A 26,322-nucleotide genomic window follows, 5' to 3' on the forward strand; every position below is an offset into this window, starting at 1 on the left:
TGTTCAAAACCTACATATCGGAGCAAAGTGAGGGCTTCAGAGGTATTCCCAAGTTCATTTTTAATCTGCTTTTAGCTAAAGAAAAGCCTGCAGGTTCCCCACGTTCTGGGCAAAGCACGTGAAGAGGAGCCATGCCTCTGAACTGCCCTCTTTGCTTACTGGGAGTACAACACTCGGGCACGATGACATGGCAGAGGGACCATGCTAAGCATTCACACCTCACGGTGTCAGGCATGAACAAGGCAGACTCAGCACTGTAGTTACAATACATGCAAATATCTTTACTTTGCTAACTATAATTACAGTTATCTCCCTCTGAAAGAACACACAGAAGGGTAGTACTTTGCTGGTGTTGTAGAAGGGGAATACGGGAGGGCAGAGCTACTCAAGGTGGTTTGCCAGCAGTTTAGCTACAGCAGAAAAAAAAAAAAACCCACAGAGCTGCCTGCATCTTCCCAGGTGAGCTTTCAAGCCTGTCCAGATAACTGTGCTGTCACCAGCACCCGTGGTGGCCCATGTCAGCCAGCACACCACCACTGCAGCTGGATCTACGCTGAAGTTTGTTTACTGCCTCCTCCTTTGGGCATCTAAGAGAGTACCCATCCTCCTGCTACTGTCAGAGCAAGCAATTGCAATCACAGCAGCTTTTAATTGGGACAGCTTTCAGGTGTATTTGTACTATAATAAAATGCCCGGCTCAGTAACAGGCAAATTGAAAGATTAACATATTACAGATCAGTGATTATAAATATCGTCAGCAACATGTATTTCTACCTCAAGAGCTGAAGACTGCAAGATTTTTATATAGCTATATATTTATACAGCACTTTGCAAATCTAACTCGCAGGCAAAGGTTGCAAACAAAGCAGAGCAAAGCACAGATCAGGGCAATGGACTCACTGCTGTGTCCCACAAAATGGGGCACCAAAAAAGCTGCAACGGAGCAGGGATTTCTCCCAGAAGGAGAGATGTTACTTGGGTGTTTTGGTTTCTTCATTATCAATTGCTAAAGTATCTCTTGCTACTTGAAAAAGAGAATTCAAGCTCTTAAGATGCCAATATCCTACCTGACACATACACTCTATTGGTTCAGCTTGTGTTTTGGTCTCGTTTTTACCTGCAGTGCTGCTTTGGCACAGACAATTCTCCCCACGCCTACAGGGCTGCACAACGAGTAAAACAAGTGACAATAATATTGAAGTGCTCATTGTAAACATACAGCACGGTAAACACCAGCTGAACTTACACCACTTTCCTTTTTTTCTTCTAATGTCAAAAGGGAACTTTTAAGTTGATACTTCAGACCACAGAAGGATAGAGGGAGAATTCCCCAGACGTCCCCATCAGTCCCAGAACAGGGGGACAGGGGTGAGGAAATGCCACCATGGTGCCTGTTTGCATCTCCCAATGTGCTGCCTCAGGTGCTGGTCCCTAATTAGACCATCCTGTACATGGGGAGATGCCACAAGCTGGGATTTGGAAGGATGCAAGGAAGGAACTCACCTGGGCTTTCAGCGCACGGCAGGAAAGGCTTCAGAGGGGGAGGCACACAGAGCTAACACTTACAAAGGGAAAAGGTCTCCTCTCTCACTTCCAATGTTTCTTGACACTAGAAATACAAGTAAATCAACTTGTGTTTTTAAGGACAGAGGGAGAGCTGGAAGGCTGCCCAATGGTCCTTGCCATCATTAGAAAATCTAGTGAATTAAGATGACAAAAAGAGCTGAAATTACTCCTGTATGATGGGCAGAAGTGCCAAAGACAGCATCCCAGACTCACGTAAATCTGCACTGCCAGTTTCCTGCAGGCCCTCTGATGCACTGAGCATCAGAGATGGGTCTCGACACTTCAGTGCACCATTTCAGACTCCAGAGGGGATTATCCTCTGCCTTTTCCCTGCAGGACAGTGGAATAACATCAGTGTCTCCAAGGAAAGGAACGGAACAGCAGCTTCAATCAGTATTTCCCAAAGCAAAGCCCCTGAATGTTAGAGGGCCACGACACAGGCCACGAAATGGTCCATGACAAAACCAAAAAATAAAAGAAAATTAATGCAACAATTGAACAGGAGTTCAGGCTATTTTTGCTTGACTGTACATAGACTCTCCAGTGGCTGTATCAAACAGGGCATGGATTCTTCTTTCCAAAAGTTGAGATGCATTCTGGAGTAAGAAGCACCCATTCAGGAGCCTCTATGCATTACCATGAGATAAAACCCTTCTTTTACTTAGCAAGCAATCCAAGGAAGGACAGATAATTCTACAAGAAGCAGAGGACAGAGATGGGAAGCAAATGCAGTGCCGTTAGTGGTCGGAGGTAACCAGATCTTCACTGATTCAGAAACAAGACAACTTGAGAATGTGATCTCAAGGGGAGAAGACTCCACCAATGTTCAGTAGTTTCAAAAATCCATTCTCTTGCCAAGAGAGCACCACACTTCAGTTTTCAACATGACTGTCAAGAGCCCACTGCAAGAGCTTCCTAGGGCAGCAATCATCAGAGCCATAAATTAAGTCAGTGGATGAACATCTGCCAGATTTGCCTCAGCAGAAAGCCTGAAGAGGTAAACTGGCAAAGAGGGCAATAACTTGCCAAGGGGGTTGCTCTGTTTTTTAGCAAGTGCGTTACCTTCCACAAAAGGGGTGGCTTAATTCAGATCTTTCTCTCTTCTGAAAGGGAAAGGAGGCTCTGAACTGCAAGCTTCATGGCATATGATGCAGTTACACTGCTCCTGTTGGCAAGATCACTGAAGAAGAGCTATTTGGAGATGCCAGATATTGCCCCTGGGCTTCCAGCATGCACAAGAGACTCACTGGTGCCTGCAGGCAGCTCTAGGAAGCATGCAGGCTAACATAACATCCTTTAGGTCCACATTCATCAATGCAGAGACTTCCAGACCCCCTGACCGCATAGATTTGAGCAGAGACAAACATGAACGTACAACTGGACAGATCACAAAATACAGTGAGAGTATGAGGCGGGGGAGTCACTGGCCCCCAGCCCAAGATCAGGGATGCCTGGGCAGCCCATGCGTGCCCCAATGCAAAGCTTGCCTGGACAGTCGTCCCTTCTGCATTATGTGAACAAATCCAAACTGGCAGGGCGAATGTGTGCCAATTCAGGGGCTGTGTCATGCGACCATAGTGTTTTTCATCACATATGAAACACCCTAAAATTGGATTTACCATCTTATGGAACCATGGCCTTTTCCCTCAAGTCTTAAGTAGATCTTATTAAGGGGGAAAAAAAGGTTTCTTTATGGGGGGAGGAAGAGGTAAGGAAAAGGAAGGTGGAAAAGAGAGAGGGGTGTTAACATTGGGGAGCCATGTAACAAGGCAGGCTCTTTCCACAGCAATGGTTGTTCTGGTTTCCCTATTTCAGATGGGGGGAAGGGATAGCTGAAGAGCTATTTGCAATCTAACTTCAAAGGCTTTAGTCGACTGGGAAGCTAAGTCATGCATAAAAGGATGGTAGAGTGGCAAGAAAATACCCCCTACAGATAAATTAGTCAGGGAATGTTCTCTGCTTCTCCCAAAGACTTTCATACAGCCAGACTGGCTTTACCCAGGTAAAGCCCCTTTCAGACACCAGGTTCAGTGGTGCAGAGTCCTGGGAACAAACCAGCCAAATCCAACAGAGGAACTAAACAGTCTCTCTGAAAAAGAGAAAGGCAGCAGTAAGCATGCAATAGGCTTCTCTGTCATTTTCTGCCATCTCAGCTATTATCAGTAGATATTATTCTAAGGTCTGTCCACACACAAAAGATGCAGAGCTTGAGGCAGCATCTCCCTCCCTAAAGATGCAAAGCAAACCATGGAATTTTGGAGAAATCCCATTCATTTCCCAAATGATTCTGAATTGCTCCATTCTGTTCTTCACACTGGCGTGCAGAAATGCACCCTCATTTCTAGAGAGCAGAAGGTACTTTACAATCAAAGATAAAGGGAATTGGCAATATTAGATCAGAGTCCACCTATAAATAAAACAAAACAAGAAAAAGCAGTAACTGCATGTGCAGAGTACACAGATACCTTACAGTTCAGTGCCAGGCAGGAGCTCATATGCCATCCCCTGAGCTTACCCTCATAATTAAACCTTAGGTCAAATGAAGCCATGAATTCAGATCTTGCTACCAACAAGGTGATAAGCAAGCAGATAAGCTTTGAAAACAGTCTAGCTTCCCAGCTGATATCACCCTATTGAAGACTAGGTTGTACACATACTTTATTTGAACAACTTCTAATCAGCAGAACTAGGACAGTTTGATATTCTTCCCCTTTTACATACTACTACTATACCCTCGAGTATCTGAAATCACGCGGCTATTACAGTTATGGCAGCATTTTCAGTGCTCCCTGCACTTCCAGTTAGTACAACAGCAGTTTCATTTGTAAGACCTGGATGCCTGCAATGCAAACCATGCAACGTTGAGTCTCCTCAGAAGGGAGGGCAGAAATGTAGGAATCAAGGTCTTGAAGGACAATAGACAAAAGAAAAACAAGAGGAGTTTTTGTTAGATCATGCATCAGTATCATCTTTTAATGCTCTTCTGCTGGCTGCCGTCTGCTCTCAGACCCAGGTGCCATTAGCATATCCTGAGGCAGCAGTTCAGACACTTGCCTTCCTTCTCAAGAGGCATCTCAAATAATGAGCCTGGCTTCTCCCTCCCCTCTCTCAGAGTTTGAGCTTATCTTGACCTGAATTTCTAGGGCACAGTCCTGATCTGTTCAAGTGGCTGGGAAGCAAAGAGGACTAACTTCTTTTTGGCACGCACAAGAAAACCCAGGAACCTGTAGCCCACAGCTGATGGAGGTAGCTTAGAACAGCCCCTTCCAAACAAGCCTTTTCCAAAGTACAGCTTTTACTTTCCAGAAAGTGTGGAACAAACAAAAGGAAAGAGTTAAAGTCCTGATTTTTATGTGAACCTTTCCCTTTCCTGAACAGTTTTGCTGAGATTTCATGAGTCCTCCACTGTTGGCCTGGGAGGTCACACAGACACAGCACTACTCTCCTCCCAGCAGCTCTCTTCTATCCCAGTACCAACTATTCAAGAAGTAGTACGAAAGCATGAAAGAAGGAACACTGTGTTAATAAGGTCTTCCGGACCTCGTTAGCATCCTGACTGCAGTCACGGTGGCAATACAGTATGTTTTCAAATAAGAAAATCTGTGGCCTCCGGTTCTGGAGACAGCCGCTGTCATCATCCCAAGAGAGGACAACAGGATCTCTGCTGTGTTTCTGAAATCCCCAGCAAAGCTACTGCAGAAGACCATTCAGCCAGTCCATCTGATCTTGACCGTCTGACAAAAAGCATTAACCACTTCGGATGAAGCCCCCACCGCAGGTGGTGCAAGTGCTCCAGGCCAGCTGGGAAGAAGCAGTACAGAATGACCCCGGGGAATGAAAGGCTCACAGGACAAAAACACCTCTAACTGGCTTCGGCCAGACTGCGAGCCCTTTGCAGCAGTGGCCACAAATGATGACTGGCACCCTAATGAGCTTAGCAGGCTCCACTCATTTTCTGAGCATTACAACACAAGCTAACAAGTCCTTCCCAGCAAAGTGCCGTCGATGCATTAAAACCCAGCTAGACCGCCGGTGACGCTTCACTCCAAGGAGCCTATTTCAAACAGCTAAAGCAGCTGAGTACAGATGCTCTTCCTCAAAAGTAAGGGTGAGGCCAGCAACAAACACTTCCCCTTTGGTAACATTTCTCTTCTCTTACGGATCTTCTCTCTGGAGGCATCTTTATTTTTTCACCGCTTCATTTCCTGCTTAGATTTTCCTTCTCTTGCTGTATTCTGATTCAACTAAGTGCAGTCAGAAAGGAGAGAATCAAGCACATCTGCTGAAGTACATAACACGTTCATTAAAACAGTAAAAATCTTCCTCGCTCTAAGACAAAGCCTAAAGCAATATCCAGCCAGAAACACCTTCCAAGTTGTCCCTCTCCAAAACCTGCTCAGTGAGGGAAAGGCAACTTTTTCCCCATACCACTTCTCTTGGGTGATGGAAACACAATCCTTGTGGTTGCCAACTGTTGACTGATCCCTTAACAAAAATAATCTCTGTGCAAGACATGACATTTCTCATGGCCTTCTAGAAGATACCAAACTTCTGCTATTAAACTATCCCTACTATATGCAAAATAAATTGTGTAACCACAACTGTTCTAAATTACCAGAGTGGAAATACCCCACGGCTGGGCTGCATTCCCACGGCCATTTGTGCAGGCATAAAATATTTAAGAAAAAAAGAGACAAGAGGTAAAGTACGCTGATTTTCCCACCTGTCGCCTAATTAACAAGCAGGAGGTTGAAAACACACATGGAAATACTTTTCATCTAGAGCAAAATTCAGCTATGCACCTCATTGCCACAGGATACTGCACTCAGAAGTGCAGATGGGTTTAAGAAATTATTAGTTTGTGGAAGACGGGTCCACCAGCAACTACTGAACATGATCGTGTCCTAATCTGATGGTCATGAGTAGCAGAGAGACCCCAGGGGAGCACCACCGCATACATCCTGGTTGTTGGTGGGGTTTCTGCACAGCACTGACTGCTCTGACCTCCCACTGAAGGTCTTTCAGCAACCTAGAAGAAATAACCCCCAACACCACAGACAACCAAGGAAAGGTAAAGACCTGCCTTTTCCTTGCTTACTCATGGGTTAGTCCAAACTCTCTTTCCGTTCTCTCTTGCAGCAAAACCATAATCAAGTGCTACTACAGATGACCGCTCAAGCAGAAGGGCTGCAGGCACAGGGGCAGAGCCCTTCAGCAGCAGCCACCAGTGGCAGGTCCCCCACGCTCTCTGCTCCTCGGACCAACCACCCCGGCCCTCAGGCTCTTTCAGGCCTCCCCATGTTGGTGACAGCTTTACTCACTTCTTTAATGCTTGCTTTAAAGAGCTTTGGCAAAATGATGAGTGCAAAGCCCCACAGAAGCACACTGCAGCACAGCATCTCTCCGTACCTGAGCAGACATACTAAACCACTCTCAGTCACACAGCGGTCATTTTTATTTTTTAAAGCAGCTTTCCCATTAGATTGGTTCATTAGTTTGAAGTTACATATGAACTCTTGGAAAGGCAGGTTACTCATTTAAAGAGCTGTATGAAACAGTTGTGAGAAAGACACAAAACCAGCCAAACACAGCTCTGTGCTCATGCACTCGCTGATTCAGGTGACCAGCTGGAAGGCACAGGCATTTATTATTATTATTATTTTTTTAGCAGTTGTGCAGGAACAGCTGGCTTGGTGGTTTGCAAATAATAGTTTTTTGCTTAGGATGGTTTAGCCTCAGCACCTTTTGAAGCACCAGAGCCACATGGCACTGCTTATTTATACCACATACCATAATCAATACATCTCACTGGATGTGATACTAAGGTTGTGCCTCAGTAAGAACAGAGTTACACCGTGCGATACTCTTGATACCAGAGCTCAGTCAAAATGGTAAAAATACTTCAAAAACTGGGTCATAACATGGGTTCAACATTCATCCTTCTCACAACTCAGTTTGTATGTTTAGCCCCCAATTCACTTGCAATAAAATCTAGTCCTCACACCATCGCCATCCCAACTCAGAAGTCTAGAGACCACTATTGAGCTGCCCTTTTGATTTTTAGTTTTTATTAAAGGCAAACCTTCCAGAGCAAAGACAGAGGCCATGTGCAAGCTGCACCTACCGCACAGTGGTTAACCCCCCAAAAACAGTGCAAACCCACCAGTGCAGTTCCTCATGTCTCCCTCGCCTGCCTCCCCCCCCTCTCTCCACAACCCCAGAGCAATACACAGCCTCCCAAGCTGGGCTGCAAAAGCCAACTGGGGTTCCCCCAAAGGACTGTGCACCCACAACAGCCATGCCAAAAAGCACCTCCCTGACTGCAGCCTTGTGCCACAGCCATTTTGGAGCACATGCACCCCAGCAACGAGCCAAGACAGAGTCATGCAACAAGATTTCCTCAAGCTGAAGTCTGAGCATCCAACCCAGCAGGGATCACGGCTTAGTTCTGGTGTCTTGCAGCTAGGCTGGGGTGCTCCCTGCTCCCAGCAAATTTAAAAGCAATCCCAGCATCAGGTCTCCATCAGGGCTGCCTTTTGTCACCAAACTCACACTGTCTTCCTGCCAGCTCCCACTGACCTGGAATACACCTCAAGTTTGCAAAACCATGTGCTGTTACCACTTTTCCGATTTATTTTGGGAGATGCATCCCACCTGACATTGTATTAAAAAGCAAAGAAATTCACTGAGATTCTCTTGTCAAAATGCATCCTTTCACACACATCTCCATGGCATGTATTCAACCAGTAGATTGCCCTTCGTGTTTTACTGTAATTTGAATAATTTTATGCAGTACTAAGGATTTTCATATTTTCCAAGTAATTTTTTTCCCGGACAAGTGCAAAATACTTGTAGCACCATGATAACAGTTGCTCGCATTTATTTGCATCCTTCAAAGACAATATTTCAATTATCTGCACTGGAAACTCCCAGGCACATCTGCTGACCAAAATGCCACATTTGGCAACCACTTAGCAACAAGGACTGGATTGGGAAAGTGACCCCAGAGCCAAGCACCAACATTAAAACCAGCTCCTGCTTCCATCAAATAACACTATCACCTGAATTTTATTTTTATTTTTTTTTGCCTGGGACACACAAGGCACCAGAAATAACAAGCTCCTCCAGGAGAAGGGAAACCTGGAAAGATGCTGCCTACTTCAGCAATCCCTCCCCAGGCTCCAGAGGGAACACCTCCCCAACATGGGCAATGCACGTTAATCCTGCATAGTGGCAGGAAGGCACACCACTTGGACGTAAGCACAAAACTGTATCGCTCACTGCAAAACACAGCTCTTTTGGGAAAAATCTGGATATAAGAAAGCAATTCACGCTCCACATCATCAACAAAACCAGCAAACAACCGATTCCTTGATCAGGCCAGCAAAGGGCCATTTCAACCCCATGAAAAACCAAACCCAGCCCTTCTTCCACACCACCCAACCTGCACAATCCTCAGCCCTCTTTTTCCTAAGGCTCCATGCCATCGCACTCATTGATACAGGAAATCTGGGCAGTGGTGAGCCCGAGGACATCCCACCCTGAATGCTTCAAGATGCAAGCAAAGGGGAAAGATGGGAAGGACTGGACCCTGGTGAGACCATCTCTGCTTCTCCTCTTCCTCCCCTCCTCACCATTCTCACAGCCTTTTTCCTAACGATCTCCCTGACTTACTGCCTGATATGGAGAAAGAGAGATTGGGCAAAATGCAGGTGAGCTGGTCAAAGGTGTGCAATAAATTGCACTTAGTACACAGTTATCAGCTCCACATAAACACATACTCCACAAACCCACACATTCAGAGCAGCCAACAAATCCAAATGCCACTCAAAAGCACCTGAGTCAAAGCACCCAAGTCTCAATGAGTGAAAACTGGAAGTTCTGCTACAGCTCTCAGACCCTTTTGCAACCAAACCCTCCAAACCATTAGAACTCTCTCAGCTTTGAGTTCGAGCAGCAGTTTCGCTTCCTCCCTGCGCTGTGCCTGCGCAGCACGCACAGTGCCCTCTATGCAAAGAGCGATTGCTGGAGCCCAAGCCACGAACAACTTCCTTTACTCAAACTGCTCCTGAAGCAATACTTTTGCAACACCCAGAGGAATGAACCTATTCCAACCTGGGGAGAAATTAGAAACCCCAGTTTGCCATCTTGCTATTTTACATGCATCTTGACCTCACCATGCCTGTCTGCACCACTGGAACCTTGCAAAAACAGTCACTGGCTTTATTTTAAACAAACAAAAAACACTTTTAAAGACTTTTTTTTTTTACCATTTTTTCTTTTTTTCTTTTTAAAGACTTTGTTTTTAGGAGCTGAAAAATCTGAGCTATCTTTTTGTCATGATGAATGGGCATTTCCAAAAGCAAGCTCTGCACTTTCATAATAAATCCTGAGACAGCAGTAACACGTCTGGGTCAAAGGAGCCCTCGTGGGCAGGTACGTGATGAGCAGAGTTAACGAACTCACAGGTTTCGTTTTGAGTTTTGCCCCATCTTCACTAGGTACAAACAAGTACCCCAAACCGAAAATTAAAAGTAATAGAAGGGGGCTGGCAAAGTCATGGGACTCAAAACTGATGTATACGGAAAAACCATTCTACTGGTGAACTGTATCTATTTAGAGGACTCCAGGAAAGGCAACAGCCAGCAAAAATTTGAATAAGTGCTCGTCTGTTCACTGCTCTGTGTCAGACACAGCCACATATAGAACACAGCGGCTGCTCCGTCTTCTTCACAATCAGACCCAGAAATTAGTGCTGTTCTGGCGGCTGCTAGCACAATATGCTAACAGCAATTATTTTCTCAATATTTCTACTGATTACCTAAACACTGGCACATTTCTCAGTGTCACTGCATGTTGCAACACACGCTGCCATCCAGTAACTTATCTGCATTCTCCCTTGGTCACTTTTCACAACCATCAGATGTGAAACGCAACTAGAATGATAATGGGTTGGAGAAACTGCAAGGAAAACGTGTCATTTCAATGTGAGGCTTCACAGCCTGCATTTATGACATCTGAACATTCGATATCATCACTGCTAAAACCCAAGTGTTGAAAAGAATAGGAAGAACTCTGTAAGCAGCAAAAAGAAGATGCCAAGGGCTCTCTAACTGTAAATGGTCTGCAGAGCTCAGACTTGCAAATATTATTCTGCCATAAGCTATATGCTCTGGTTAAACATTGTAATTTGGATCTAAGTTTCCAGCGCAGCAGAGCATCTATAGATTACATAAACACAAAATAGGTAGTGCTCTACCTATTAACAAGAGATTCAATTATACACACCCAGTCCACCAAGAACTGAAAATTTACAGAAAGTCACTGGTGGCAAAGTAGAGAACAAACTGAGCTAGTGGCAAGAGTATAGTCACAACTGATTTATAAAAAGGGACGGCAATGTCATCTCTATTAGGTATGCAAAATGCAAAAGCCTCAAAGTCTTGGCCTGGTATAAAGAGAGTGAAAGAACCACTCAGCCTCCCAACCACAGCCCGCTTTCTATTTTTCAGTTACACTCCAGAGCATTTCACCATTTCTAGTGCTGTTATCAACAAGAGGCATGTTCTCTCATTCTACTGAAGCTGTCAGGTATCCAACAAACCCAAACCACAAACAGTCAGGTGTTTCTCCGTTTAGTTCCCCCCCTCCCCCCGCCATGAGCATACACATGAGGGGGGTGCATGGCAAGGAACACCAGGTGAATCCTATGCAATTCTGCTCTGAAAAAGTGACTGCAAAAACCACACCAGGCTTGTTACCTCTCACTGTTTCCTACACTGAACACATCTGGCTGGTCCAGCCCTCTGCTCTGCTAACCACCTGCCTTGCAAGCACTCTGGAGCCAAATACAAAAAGTCAAAAGTAAAATACAACTTAGCAAACACAAAGCACCTTCCCTACTTTGTGTACATTTCTGCAGGAGCAGCAGGTTTTCATGTGGTAAGTGAATCAGATGTAAAGGAAGCAGTCCCTGCCTGTGGTCTTCAAGTATCAGCTCTGGAAAAAGAGGTAATGTAACAATATCCTCCTGCATTTCCACTGCTTTGGGAGCCAGGACATCCTTACCTTGGTCTTGGCCAGGTTATATAGGAACTGACTCTCAGCCCTGAGCATCCCCAGGATAATGCAGGGCTGCAGTCCTGCCCCAGCGTGCTCCCTCCGCTGGACATGGAGGCTGAACAGATCTCTGAGCTCTCAAAAGGGTCCAGTGTAGTGTCACATTTAAATCACCTTTCGAGGGATTTATGTGCTGCCTTTCTTTTCTGAGCAAACTTGAACTCCACAAGATCCCCTGAAGTCCCTGTGGCTTCTCACTGCTGCTGTGCATGGGTCAGAGGGCAGAACTGAACCCACAGTTTAAGCAGCTCACTCATTTTAATTTCACAGGTTTAACATGGCTGGTGTAATTCACATATAAAACCACAGCAGTCATCCAAATCTTTGCTGCCTGGGCATTGGCTGGCTACATTTCTGGAAATTCGTGATCATAACATATACCTATTTTTTGAGTTTCCATTAGGAACCGGTTCTGTCAGGCATGATCGCATTCACAAGAGCTCAGGAGGCAGGAAAATTTGAAAAAGTGTTTATGAGACTGGGCATAAATCACAGCTCTTGGGTTTTTCTCCCTTCTTCAATTAAAAAAATACATTCAGAACAACCATTCCCCACACGTACTCCCCCCATCTCCCTCCAGAAATGATGAATCCCACTCTAGCTGTAAATTGGATCCCAGGTGTACCCATATATATTATACATACATAACAGCTACTTATGGGCATAAGGGCTCTTGCACAGTTACTGTGGAAACCAAGGTATCAAATTTCCTGGCTCTTACGACTCTACCTTCTCAACCTTAATGTTCATTTACCTTGAATAAATCACTTCTGCACTCTCCAGCCCAGAAACATCCCCCAGTTGAGTGTGTTTGGGTTCATCTTTAGGAGGCTCCCTCTAACCCACTGTCAATGTCCCAGGAACATGGGGCTGCCTCTGATCCCACACAGCCCACAGGTGGGAACAGGGTGCATGAGCAGAGCATCCTGTTTCAGCCAGAGACTGACCTGCCTCCTGCACAGCACAGCTCTAAGGGGCATCAGCTGCTCCTGGGGCAACCACTGCAGGTACTGCTGGCAGAGAAACCCCCTGCAGCTCCTCTCGCTGCCTGGACAGCATCGGGGCACTGCTTTCTCTCACAGGTGCTCGTGACCACTAAAAGGTTGAACTTCGCTCTGTAGGAAAGGGGAATCATTTACCAGCTACTGAAACACAGCCCAGTCCGTACGGGATGCTGCAGCACAGAGCAGCACAAGGCACGATGCAGTGTCTTGAGGAGAATATCATCGCATCCTGCTAAGGCTCCAGAGAGACAATATGACACTTCAACATAAATTTCTTCCAGTTCTGGCCATGACCACAAAAGAACCCGAAGATACTTCAACGTGAAGTGCAAATTCAGCCCAGATGTAACCTCAGGGACTTCAGCAGAGCTCACTGCAGGACTGGGCCTGACCCACCTCATCTATGTGTAAGCACAGAAATTCTCCCTGGGTAACCGCGAGAGGATCTGCTGTACACACACACAGAGCTTGTCACAGGGATGCTGATGCTGTCCTGTAAGAGGCAGCTCAGCATCAAAAACATTCGCAACAGCCAACAAACACTGAGAGGTGCTGGTGACAGCAGCAGCTTTCATGGCCTCTAGGGCTGCTGTGCACTGTGTGACTTCCAGTTTGCTCCCCAAACCATTTGCTAAAACTCACAGCAAGCACAAGAACTGCTCTCACCTCATTCATGTTTCAGGATCTTCACTTTTATGATTATCTTTGGCATTTTTAAAGCACCCCTCCCATCACAGTAACTAGGCGCTTAGCCAAACTACCAGGAAGACAGGAGTCTTGATCCCACAATTAAAATGTACTTCTGTATTTATAAATCTCAAAGAATACTATTGTCAGTCATACGGTCTTCCTAGTACACACTGGCTACACACACAAACTAAAACGTTCATGAGCTGAAACATGAAAGGCATCATCAATATACAACAAAGTGACTTGTTACAATCCTGTCACCCTCCCCAGCACACACAGGCAAGGCCTCTTCCTGTAACAAGCAAAGAAACAAGACCTGGCTCAAATGGGATGTCAAAACATCAAACTGTACTTACTCAACCTTTGCACTTCTGAAACAGCAAAGATCCTGTGAAAAAAATCATTACAATTCTTTCCTTGTTATCTCTCAAGAACATAGGAAGGAAAGTTTGTATATTGCTATCCTCAAAAATTTTCCTAAAATAACAAAGCAGCTCAGCTGTTTCCTTTCTTTGCCATCTTCTAAGTTTATTGAAAAAGCCCTCTCTGCCCTGTTGCCCTGGCTGACAGGTAGTGCTGTTTGTTTGTAAAGGATCCCTTTCCTCCTCTTACCTCGTACTGCCCACATCCCACTCTTTTCCACCTCTCAGTGCTCGTCCCTTGGCTAAGCTCAGCAGGACTTTCTCTGCAAACCATAATCAGTGCTCTAAGATTAGTCGTAGTTAGGTGTTGCAGACAGATGCACAGCCCTTCCCCTCCCACACCCCGAACTCCCTGCCAAGCTCTGGCTTAGGAGTATCATACCGGATCTTGAAATCAAACTCCGGGGTCTTGCATGACAAATCAGAGCAATTGCTGGGGCTTGGCTGTACCTCCTTTATTTATGGCAAGTCTGGGGTGGTTAACTTGCCTGACAATCTGACAGCGCTTCACCTATGGAACAAATGTTACCATACTGGCGATCATTGACAAAGATCACGCTTGTTTTGACAGGAAACAGGAGTAGGTCCTTGAAAAGCACCTATTGTCTCAGGAAAATCCTCCCTGCAACTTTGCTGGCATCCTTATGAGTCCTGAGATTTTCCCAGCTAGAGCACCCGCTCTAAGAGAGCTGGCCTGGGGCTGCTCTGACCCTTGAAGAGCCAAATATGAAGTAAATAAGTTCAAACTCTACGCTTTATTGCTTCCTTATGATTCTTAAGGAGACCTCCCTACACTAACATACCATTGCTGCTCTGCTCCCCACGCCACACAGTCACTAGAAATACTCGGGATCTGCCTTCCTTCTGTTTTGCTGGAGGATTCTCTGAACGATTGGAAGTTGAATAGCAGTATCACAATAGGCTGAAGCTGGAGGTTCAGCTTTCCAGCCCTTAGACAGAGTCAATGCCCCTCTCTAACTCAGTTGGAAAGCTGCAGCTCAAATTTCAGCCTATGTTAAGTCACTGTTCAGCTCTGCTTCTTCAGCAAAAGAGAGGGAAGCCAGGAGAGCCTTTTTCTAAAGCAAAAAACTTGGGGGGAAGAAGGGCGGGGGAAGGAAGCAAAAACACATGGAGATGTTTTTTTGTGCATCAGAAGGAGCAATGAAAGGCGCAGGCAACTTTTCCAACATGCCAGAATAGCTTAGTGTGATTTGTAACCAAGAGGAGGGTTGCATAAACAGCTCCAACAACAAACATCAAACTTCTTTGACGGGAGGAGACAATTAAGGCAGCAATGACCTGCACCGAGACCCTGCTACCACCTTTCTGACTTCTGCAGAGGATAGAGACATTTATACCACTTTGTATCACAGAACCACAAGCGCGAACTTCTGACACCAGCATCTCATTAAGGGGAGACAAAGACTTAACATGGGCTTCAACGTCAGCACACTTCTGCCCCATATTGCAACCCACAAATATAACATTCCAGCCAGTCCCCCAAGGCTGATGTCAGCTACCCAAAGTGCCTGACCCCACATACCATGCTGGCATTCATCCATCTTCCTAAATATGCTCAGAACTGGCTGCAACCCACTTGCATGAGAGTAAGGATAGCAGATACAAGCCCAGAATGGCAAGGAGATGAGGGAAGCCTTCCTCATGTGTTTTTTTTTAGATGAGGGATGCCTTCCTTGTGTTTTTTTTTAAACAAACTGAGAGTTATCCCCTCTTAAGCCTGCCAGACCCAGCTCAAGCAATCAAAAATTCCATTCCTAATTAATACATCATCAGGTCCCACCGGCCAGGGACTTGCCTCCCAAGAGGGGAGCCTAGGCCAGGCTAAATGATGAATGAGAGACCTCAAGCAGCTGAATCATTTCTATAAACTGGCAACTGCAAGGACAAGCAGGTTTGGAAAGGCATGTAGAAAACACAAAATATCCAGTACAGTTACAATTATTTTTTTTTCTGTTTAGCACTGAGACCTGCACTACGTTATTGCTGCAGTGGTTTTCCTCCAGTTAAGCACTCTGCAAAGCCCACAGCTACAGGAGCAGCTCCTCCTCTCCTAAAATGCAGCCACTTCTCGGGTGAAAATGTCACAACTGTAGACCACTGGAGGGAAATCCATTCTGCCAGCTTAACCCCAGCAAACTTTCATGAGAAATTAAACTGATCTCCCACGCTCAGAACATTTACAAAAGACCAGCCTTCTTGGATGGCTGAAGTCCCCTTACTGCAGAGTTCATGCACACTAGGGACAGCAGTTTCATCTGCTGGCATGGCTATTATAAATACTGAGGAGAAAAAGGGTCTGGCATTTGCCAAGATCTGTATTTTGACTGTTCCTTGACACAACAGAAGAGAACCAACACATCTACTGCAGCGATACTCACATTTGTTGCAACAGACCTCCCAAACAGACACACCATGCAACGTAATTTCTCTGTCTGCTGGCACCATTCCACACTGTTAAGCTCTCGCTGTCCCTTCAGCCACAAATGCCCCAGCAGAGGCAGCAAGCTCCACTCTATTATTGGAAGACTCAGTGGAGCACATCCCCCACAAGCCAACTACCTCCCCCTTTCAACTGAGCAAAGCAAGTATTAAAACCCAGCAACTGTCTCCCATTCAAACCAGATGGTATAAATAGCTGGAGAGCTATCAAACAAAGTATACATTCAATACTTCAGTGTAACATGAAAGCCCCATTAAGCAAATGTGTGCATACATGCACTCCCATGCTCAGGGACCAAAGCCATGGCAGAAAGCGCTCAGTTAACTCCTCTAGTGGCTTAAGCGTCCATCGACACTCAGGACATTCACACAGCACAAGCACTGGCCAAGCGTCCATGGCTCGTGCAGTCCTTGAGCTCTCCCGAAGCTATAAATTGCAGCAGGCTGCTATTATAAACAAGGAAAGCTGGAGACTGGCAAGTTGATTAAGACCATCACTTTGTGTCACGTCTAACTCATTTCCAGCTGCCTTGAGTAACAGAAAAAAAACACCATACACCCTATGCTCTAACAACACTAAAAGAAAAGTACAATTCCCCACCCTGTCCAGCTCTAGAGATATGCATGGAGCTTCGTAACTCAGTTCCAGCTCACTTACCTCATCCATTTTTTCTGATGTTGGAGTCTGGTCACCAGGCACCACTTCTTTAGCCTCCGAGGTCTCAATTTTGGAGGTCCTGCTTAGCTGATCAATGGGAGTCATGCTGGCCTCTGATGTCCCCCGGGAATTCTGACTCAGAGAAGCCGTCCCAGGGATGGGCTCGTCATCGTCAGAGTCAGGTAACGGCGTGGGGCTAATGTCCTCCAAGCCTGTGCTGGAAGGGCGCGAGGAGGGCGTCTGACCTCTGTAACCAGGCTGAGAGTTTGAACCGTACATTGGGATGGGAGAAAGCTGGGAAGAAGAAGAGGAAATAGGGCTACCTTCCATTCGGATCTCATTATCCGAGTCATGCTCGTTAAGAAAGGGTAACTTTGTTCTCTGCTCTTTCAAGAGCATCTCAATCCTTGAATCTAAACTGTTATGCTGCATTTCAGACTCCATAGTGGGGGTGCCAGGGGTCTCGCTTCTCTCTGGAGTCTGAGAGAAGGATGCTGTGCTCGGTTCAGGAGCAGCGTTCGAAGCGGGCAAGGGCGGAGGCTCCTCCTGTTTCTCCTTCACTGGGACAAAATCGATGTTAGTGGCAGCGCTGCTTTCCACAACCATCTCAGTAGGAGGTGGCGCAGGTCTTCGGTACTCAGTTTCCCTGGAAGTTTGGGGAAACTGCTGCTCATCAGATTGGGGAAATACAGCTGGTGCTTGGTAGGGAGAAAAGGCAGATTTGTAGCTCGAAGAACTAGAGTGGCTCAGGGGAGGAGTGTGAGAGAACTGAACTGGCTCCTGCTGATGGGATTTGTATGTACTAAACTGATGCTCTGTCCCTCGGTAAACACCTGCTGAGTTATGAACATAGTGATGTCCTGGTCGACGGTTGTAGGCGTCTGTAAATTTTGTTTCATGTCTCCTGGGTTTGTACCCACTGTCCTGCCCAAAATGGTACACAGGTGTCGTCTGACGACTAGAATAGGTGGAATCCTGGGAAAACGGCGTCCCTAACCGTGGGGTATGAGGTGTTCCTTGGGACTGTGGGGTAAACTGGCTGTACGAGTTTGGGGTATCTTGCCGACAGCTGGAATAGGCTGTGTCATGGGAAAACGGTGTGCTGCTGTTCGGGGTAACAGATGATCCCGCAGAAGAAAGGTTACTGTCTTTCAGGCGCTTCAGGGAATCCGTCAACTATAAAAGCAGAAGAGAGAAAAACACCTAAACACACACTTTAAAAAAATTACTTGTCTAATCTGCTTGGTTTTCAGAGGAGCTGAGTACCCAGGAGTTTGCACAGATGTCCATGGGAGAAACAAACGAACAAAAAAGGTTACAGCATCCCTGAAAACACAAATCATTATCCATTATTAACAGGCCCCTTTCATTTAAAAGAAAAAGGCAAGCAAAGTGGTACTTGTCTATAAGAGGAGGAAGAAGGCAGATACAACAGTATTCCTTAAAAGCTATACCCAAGAGCATCAGGTGAACAGGAGCCTTACACAATTCTTTTAGCTAAGAGTTTCAACTTATCAACTACATAAGGCTTGTCTAATTTGCAAATAGGAATGATAATTAAGAAAATTCCAAGACATTAAATTATCCATTTGTCTTTTGTGAACAAATCAAACCATGCAAATCAGCAAAGTGCCAGCCCTGCAACCAAAGCTAAGCAGCAGGGCTCTGTGTTGGTCCAGCTGAGGGAGCTGACCCATCAAACATTCATCTATAACAACAAGGGAGAAGACTACGCATATAAAAAGCACAAAAAAGTTCTCAACTGCCAGAAACACCTTTTTAAACCCCTTGTCACAGGCAAACACTCAGGTAGAGCACTACTGATTATGGCATTTGAAACTGAAACCCTACAAGCCTACAGAGCAGCAAAGTAATGGCTCTGCAACTCGCTTCATAGGCACATTCAGGGGGTTTCTAGGAGCAGCCCTGCTCCAACTCAGACTCTGCTGAGTCATAACAGTGCCACACTAATCATCAGCGCCAAAATCAATTTTCCATAATGCAAAGCAAGAGCTCAGCGAGAACCCTCCTGGTAGCAAAAGAGGCCGGACTGAGCTCCAGCTCCCCAAAAGCACACCAGGATAGCGAACTGGTGAGACTACAGGCTGGCTGCTCCTCTCACAAGCACTGGTAGGTAAAGAAACCTTTAAAACGAGCTGCTTGTAACACGCCAGCACCATCAAACTCAAGCTGAGCTCTCACCTCCCGGCTATGCCCACACGCACCTCACCCACTCAATAGCATGGACTTGCTCTTGGTGTGACCCCCTAGAGACCATGACCACATGGACATCAGGAGTTTCTTCCTCAGCTGTTCTTAAACCTATAGGAAGGGTCAGGAACCAGCCATGTGCCTCTTACTAAAATCCACATCTCTGCACCTTTGGTGTAGATGTGATGAGGGTTGTTTTTCAGTGGGATTTGGATATGGCCTGGAGACAGGGATTGCGGCTCACAGAACTGTCAGGTCTTTGCTGCTCTGCATGAGGGGGAAAGCAAGTATCAGGTGTATTTCACCAAGATACAACAGCAAACAAGTTTGCTGGGCAATGCTAGTGACAAGAACATGATGCAAACAGTTGAAGTTACCCACAAAGTAATAATTTTGGTGGTAACTGGCAGGGCAGGGGGAGGAAATCTATTCAGGATAATAATATAATATATAATACATGAACACAGTAACTAGAGAAACAATCTTTAAGAGAATTACAGCAGGGACCACTTTGGGGGATACCATCAATTAAATGGTTTGCTGTGGACCTTGAAAAAGGAGTATGAACCAATCAGTCCATGGTTTTTTTTGAGATGTGTAACCGGCAAAAATGAAAAGCCAGGCCTTGCTCACAGTGGGGCTCCCAGAAAAATCATTACTTGCCTCCCTCCTGTCTTTAAAAACACCTTGCTGGGAGGTAAGGAAGAACCAGCCTCTTTATGATTTTGTTAAAAGGATACTGTGTTTTTTGCCTTGTTGCAGTTGGAGTGGTTGGTGGGAGAAGAGAATTTTGGTTTTGCAGACCAACAGGATTTTCACATTCAATGTACAGCTCTCACCTGTCCTGAAAACATCTGATCACAGAATTAATGAAATTATGGCATTTTAAGAAGTCGTAAGACTGCAGAGAAACAGAGAGGAGGGAAAAAAAAAAATCTCTGCCAAATCTCTTTCAAATGTGATGCCTTAAAGTGGGTTCCTAAGCCACAATCGGGAGCCAAAGTACATTTAGAAAACCCAAGAGGGCTGATGACTTCACACGAACAGGCTTCACTTCCCCCTCATCCTAGTGGGGTTCACAAGGGAGCAAGTAACTGTACAAAGCCATTCAGAGAATCATACCCTAAGTACCGAGAGACACCAGAAGCCCTCAGAAATTCTGTCCACTGCTTTTATTAACAACTCATTCCAGTGACTTATTAAGATTCTGGAAAATTGATGCCACTATTCACAGACACCTTCCATCTTTTAGCCTTTAAGCAAGGCTGAAGAACATACACACTAAGGATTACATACTGCAGACACTAGGTCAAATGTACCACTGTAAATCATTCCCCCTGACTTCAAGGGAATAATCTCATCTCAGGGACAGATCTGATCCACTCCAAACTGCAGGAATTTCTAATGTTAATAGGGCACATACTGTCGGTTCTGTAGGCATTCTTCATTCAGAAAGACAAAAAGCACTTACCATCTATGCAGACACCGGCATACAGATTAGCCACATGCACTGCATTCGCAGAGTTACATTTGCTATGGCAATTATGAGCAAGTTATATTTAAATGTGAATTAGTAACATCCACTGAAACTACGGCAAGACAAAAAAAAAAAAGGGGGGGCTAAATTAAAAGTGTTAAAACACTAACGTTGATGATGCATTTGTTTTGAATTTTCTAGAAAGTTATTCTTAAAAAAAAAGCCAAGCAAACATACCTGGAGAGTTTCATTCACAGTTGGCGATACATCCTGTTCGGTGCCTACAGGAAGGGTCTGAGGAGTGTAAAGACCATTAACAAGCAGTTCGTAGAATCGCATGCGGGTTTCACCTGCACAGACCACAATGGAAGAGTTGGTTAAACACAAACACCAGTCTATGTAAAAATACATATTCTTGACACCTGCACGACCCTGCTACCACTCCCAGCCCGCTGCATCCGTGCAACTGAGGAGCAGGAATCACCCCTGAGGCTCACAAGGATCATTTTAAAATCATCTGCTGGGCAAGGGAAGTCAGATACTCCCTTCTGCAGCCAAGACAAGGAGGTTTCTAAAATCCTTTTCCTTTTCTCAGCCTGCTTGGCAGCTCTGCTCTTTACCATGCTTTCTGGAGAACAGCAGTTTCCCTCCTCTCCAAAGCACCAAGCAAATAGCTTTCAGATTTGAGAAGTGAAACTCTCACCCAAGGGACAAGCCTCTGCCAAGACCCAGAGCCGCTTCAGAAAGCTCTCCCAACACACCTTGCTAGAAACTGGCTGTTATTAATGCAAACATGATGCATGGGAACGCTGAGGACAAAATCATTAATGCTGCTTTTCCAAAAAGACACTTACTGATCCTTTTTTCCCTTCCCTGGTTTAAGGTGTGCTCAGTGGCATCCTTCGAAGAATAAAACTCCCTGTGAATCACTCTGTGCAATGTGAAAGCAAAGCACCCCTTAGCACAATTCCGTGTAACAGAAAAGCTTGAATAAATGCTGCAGATGAGGTTATTCGGTTATCAAATCTCATTTCACAAAGACTTGAGCCATATCCTCAACTATGTAAACTGATTTATTTCAATTAAAGTCATGACAAAATAGATCTCTTCACTACAAGAGCTTGAAGAGATACTTGAAATATTAACACACACCGCCCCCGCATACAACTACAATGCCATGGATATAGAAGTGCTAGGCTTGCTTAAGTAAATATACAGTAATTGCTACAAAGTTTCAGAATTCTTCCTGGATCCCCAGTATAATGCAGTAAAAGTTACAATTTCATTTTCAAAGAGGTTTATGAATGTGAAGTGATTCCCACCTATCTTCTCTAAGGACAGATTCAATGTGTCCATTCTGTAGATAAACTGAGGCAGAGAAGCTGCTTTAAACTAGCCTGTCTTAGATGAGAAGACTGGATTTATTAGTTCCAGATTCCCAGGCCTGTGCTCTGGCCAGACAGATAAAATGACACCTTTGCTCCTAATATTTGTTTTGCTAGACTATGAAAATAAAGGTTTTGACCAACCTTTCATTCTCTTTAAAAGCTGAATACTAGAAAGAAGTGTTGAAAACTATGTATATATATTTTAAGAACATCCTAACCTGCTGATGCTATTTTAGGAACATTTTTTACTTGATTGTGACAGATTATAGCACACTGACAGTTTTACTCTTTCAGAATGAAAGAGATGCAACAATGGAAAAAAAAACCATATACAGCTGGCAAACAAAACAAAAATGCAATTTGAAACTAAGACTGCAATGTCTTCTCCCAAGAAACAGAAGCATAAAACCCCCTCATTTCCCTGATGCACAGCTAACTTTCTTGAACAGCTGCCTGTTCAAGACTTGCCGAGTAGTTTATAAAAATGGAGAACAAGTAGGAATGTAGTACAATCAGCTTGTTTAAAATGCCTCTCATTAAGACATCCATTACTTATGAGCCTGCTTTAGCTTCCATTATTAAACCTCCAAATGGTTAATTTGTTCTTAAATGTAATTTTTACCTTTGAATTTCAAAGTAAGCAGGAGAAGCCTGTCTGCAAACATTAATGATACTAGAATTTCAAAGTATACATATGTAAGGTCAAGCTTAGCTCACAATACAAACTATTATATTACTACTACTGTGATTTTTCTCCTACCAGTGATCACTGTCAATAAACATCCTATTATACCCTCTTACCACATGTAGCACACCAACTGCCATATAGCTTGTGCACTACATTGTTGAAACCTTTTAATACAGAACAAAAATACCCACATTTTTAAGCAAACAGTGTTAACAATGTCCTCTTCCCATGAAAGAGTGCAGCAAGTCAGTTTTAAACTAGAAATGCCATGTTTGGAATGAAGAAGTACAAGCAGCAACTGATCGACACCACCTCAGCTTTAGACATTTTCTAAAATTCAGAAGCATTTTTTTAGCAAAGCCCTTCACTAGCACACTTAGAGGAAAGAGAAAAGACAAAGCAGTGAAATGCAATGCTTCCATACTTCCAGAGACTTTATTGGGCTCCCTAGGGCTTGGGTCTGGGGCTGAGAGTTGGATACCTAGAGCTCCTGTCACTTTAAGAGACAGTCTCACACTTACACACTCGCACACACACTGACAAGTGCTGCGTGTGCACTCTTTTGCTGCCAGCTTCCAGTTTGCTGCTAAGTATCAATGAAATGCCAGGCACGCAGAGGACAGCACCCAGCCCTGCTGCTGCCACCACCAGAACGCAGAGATGTGGGTCCCGGTAACCCCCCCCAAGGTTTGCCCAAAAATCCAAAGTTTGCAAAAACCAGGTGCCATGGGGTCCGGCAGCCCCAGGAGGTGGGCAGCCTGGGACAGGGAGGTGGGTGCACGGGAGGGCTCGGAGGGCAGAGAGCAGGGGACCAGGCAGGGGACACGGGCAGGATGGCAGCATTTTGCAAATTACAGGGCTGTCTCCTAGCAACAGACAACACATTTGGCTCCACGTGACTTGCAAAGGCCCCAGAAACCAGACCCGCTCGAAGGGGGAACTGGAGCACTCCCTTCATATTTTTAATCACCGGGTCTTTATGGTCTGCAACACTCTCTCGTTTTAGGAAAGGGGCACTGCAAACCCCAAACGCACGGGGCCAAAATGTGCCCCCTCACCTTTTGTATCCAGCTCCACGTGGATGATGTTGCCCATGACAGACGTGTTGTGAAGGTGCTGGACGGCCTCCCGGGCTCCCTTAACAGTGGCAAAGATCACTTTGGCGATGCCCAGGTGCTTCTTGTTCTTGGGGTTGTACAGAATCTCCACCTCTTCCACTTCACCATATTTCTTGCACATGTCGGTCAAAAAGTTTTCACGGATGTTGTCGTTCAGCTTGGCAAAGGTGACCTGCTTGGGAGGCACTGGCCCCACGTAAAATTCATCAATCTGGAAACGGGCACAAGGATGGGGAGGGGGACATGATAAAAATAATTATCATTGTTAACGAGCGTGGGAGAGGGCGTAAGGATGACACAGGAGGGAGAGGGTTAAAGCATCCTGCAAACTTCGGGGGGAAAAAAACCTGCCTCCAAGGCTCTGGGATGAACCCCGGAGCTGAGCAGAGCCTCTGCCGCTGCAGCCATTCATTGAAACTGGCTCCTTTCCGGGCTACAGACATGTATTTCAAGCTGTACCGTCAGCAGAGAGGACCCCTCCACCGCCCCCCTACCCGAGAAGCCCCCAAGACACAGCTCCAAAACCTTCAAGTGATCTCGTTAGGCAGACACATTGATTTCTCGTTATCTTTATAAAAGAAGATTGTTGTTAAACAGTCTGCCAAATAATAATGTTAATAGGAATATGACTGTCATTTAAACGGTCCATTAAACTACTTGAAACTGAAGCTTCACTCCCAGATAAACAAGAACACAGAGCTAAACCCAAAAGTCAGGGCAGTACCTTGAATTTGGGGACAGACAGCTCCAACTCCTTAGTTTTGGTCCATATTCGCCCTATTCTGGGATCCCTGACACAATCCACAGGAGCGATTCCCGAGTTCTGGGAGGAGGAGGAGGAGAGAGAGCACAAAACCAGCAATAACAGGGCTTGAAATTTAAAACACAAATAAAAGAAAAAATAAACCCCAAGAAAGCACAGGCTGTCTCAAGGGAAGGGGAAAGCACACACACACACATATACACACACGTGTCAAATTGCAATACTGCTGAGAAATGCACACAGATTGGAAACACAGAAATAAAGCTGCAGGTTTGGGCTCCTTCTCGGGCTCCTGACAGTTGAATACACAGTGTCAGGTGGCGGTAACTTTGGTGGCTGTGTATGTCCCCCCCGAACCCCTCTCCTACACACATGTGCTATGGCAGGGATTACCACGACCCGGAGGGACCCCCACCTCCCAAAACCGCCGGTAAGACGGAGTCGGCGGGGGGGGCAAAACACAATGGGGGAAACCCACGACACCCCCCCCGACCCCGACCCCCGCCTTCACTCACAGGCATGCTGAAATGTTGCCCATCGTAACGGTAGAGTTTGTGCTGTCCTTTTTTCAGAGCCGGGTCAATAATCAACTTGTAACTTCTCCAATGGTGATTTCTTTTCTCGACAGAAGTGCTGGCTTGCGTGCTGTTCTCCATTCCGTTGATCCAACCTGGACGGGGGGGTAGGGGGGGAAGGAAAGGGGGAAGGGGAAAAGGGAAAAAAAAAATCCACGGAAAACCATAAAGTTAAAACAAAACATTCAACAAAGACCTCTTCGGTTTGGGTGGGTTTTTTGTTTTTTGTTTTTGTTTTTTTAAACGAGCCGCCCGCTCTACACACCCAAGCAGAAAGGAAATCCACCGCGAAGCGAGCCCTAAAATGGGGGAATCGCCAGCCGGGTCCCCCCTCCACCCCAGCCAGACAAGAGGCAGAGAGGGAGGAGGAGGAGGAGAGGAGGAAGAAAAAAAATAAAAATAATAATAAAAAAGACCCAATCTCACTTGAACTCTGCTTTTTGCCATGATCTTCAGGGTGCTTGGCTTTTTCCCCCGCCTTGATCTCTCGGAAAGACATCGCGCTCGGCGGCCGATCGTCTCCGGGCGGCGAAAGGCGAGCTCCCGTCTCACATGGGGCCGGTTACCGGCGCGGGCTGGCCGCCAGGCTCCTGCCTCCCGTTTTTGCGAGCCACCACATATTGTGTGTGCTCGCTGCTGGCGGCGGCGGCCTCCCACAATACACCGCTGCGAGCGCCGCGAACGCCTAACCGCCCTCCGCCGCCTGCACATTCACGGCGGCCGCGCGGCGCAGCCCCCGGCCCGCGGCCGCCCGCCGCCGCCGCCCCGCCGCCGCGCGCCGCCGCATGGGCCGCCGCCGGGGTGGGTTTATTTTTTTTTCCTCCCCGCCCCGGGGTTAACGGCATGCGGGGGGGGCGAGTGGAATCTGCCCGCTGCATTTACCTTAGCGCAAACTGTTTCTAAACAAGATGGACCTATAGGTGGGACAAGTTGGTTGTTGGGGTTTTTTTTGGTTTGGTTTTTTTTTTTTTTTTCCTCTTTTTAGGGGTAAGACTTCAGCGAACCCGGACCGAGTGGCCGCAGGCGGAGCGCGCAGCCCGCCGCCCTGCTGCAGCAGCGATGGGAGAAGGCGCGGGGGGGGGGGGGGGGGGAAGAGAGAAGAGGGAAGAAGAGAGAAGCGGTAGCGGCGGGGGGGGGGGGTTGGTGGTGCTGCCGTTCGGCGACACACAGCCCGGGGGGGGGG

At 46.1% G+C, this 26,322-nt stretch overlaps 1 protein-coding gene across 3 annotated transcripts in view; it reads right to left on the minus strand.

Annotated features, from left to right (window-relative positions):
- The window catches only part of SETD1B (SET domain containing 1B, histone lysine methyltransferase), a 53,147-nt gene extending 27,261 nt beyond the window's left edge, over positions 1 to 25,886 (minus strand). For 2 of the 3 annotated variants that reach the window (XM_040609828.1, XM_040609824.1), the window contains exons 1-6: positions 25,566 to 25,886; positions 25,080 to 25,234; positions 24,526 to 24,624; positions 23,742 to 24,012; positions 20,845 to 20,957; positions 16,920 to 18,095 (exon numbers count right to left, since the gene is read on the minus strand). In XM_040609828.1, coding sequence (XP_040465762.1) covers positions 16,920 to 18,095; positions 20,845 to 20,957; positions 23,742 to 24,012; positions 24,526 to 24,624; positions 25,080 to 25,234; positions 25,566 to 25,638 — 1,887 coding nt within the window. In that variant the 5' untranslated portion in view covers positions 25,639 to 25,886. Of the gene's footprint in view, positions 1 to 16,919; positions 18,096 to 20,844; positions 20,958 to 23,741; positions 24,013 to 24,525; positions 24,672 to 25,079; positions 25,235 to 25,565 lie in introns of those variants that run through there. The other variant, XM_040609829.1, reaches the window with a different exon arrangement.
- Positions 25,887 to 26,322: the final 436 nt, after the last annotated feature.

The sequence above is a fragment of the Falco naumanni genome, chromosome 1 (genome assembly GCF_017639655.2).
Source record: "Falco naumanni isolate bFalNau1 chromosome 1, bFalNau1.pat, whole genome shotgun sequence".
In the NCBI taxonomy this organism is placed as follows: Eukaryota; Metazoa; Chordata; class Aves; order Falconiformes; family Falconidae; genus Falco; species Falco naumanni.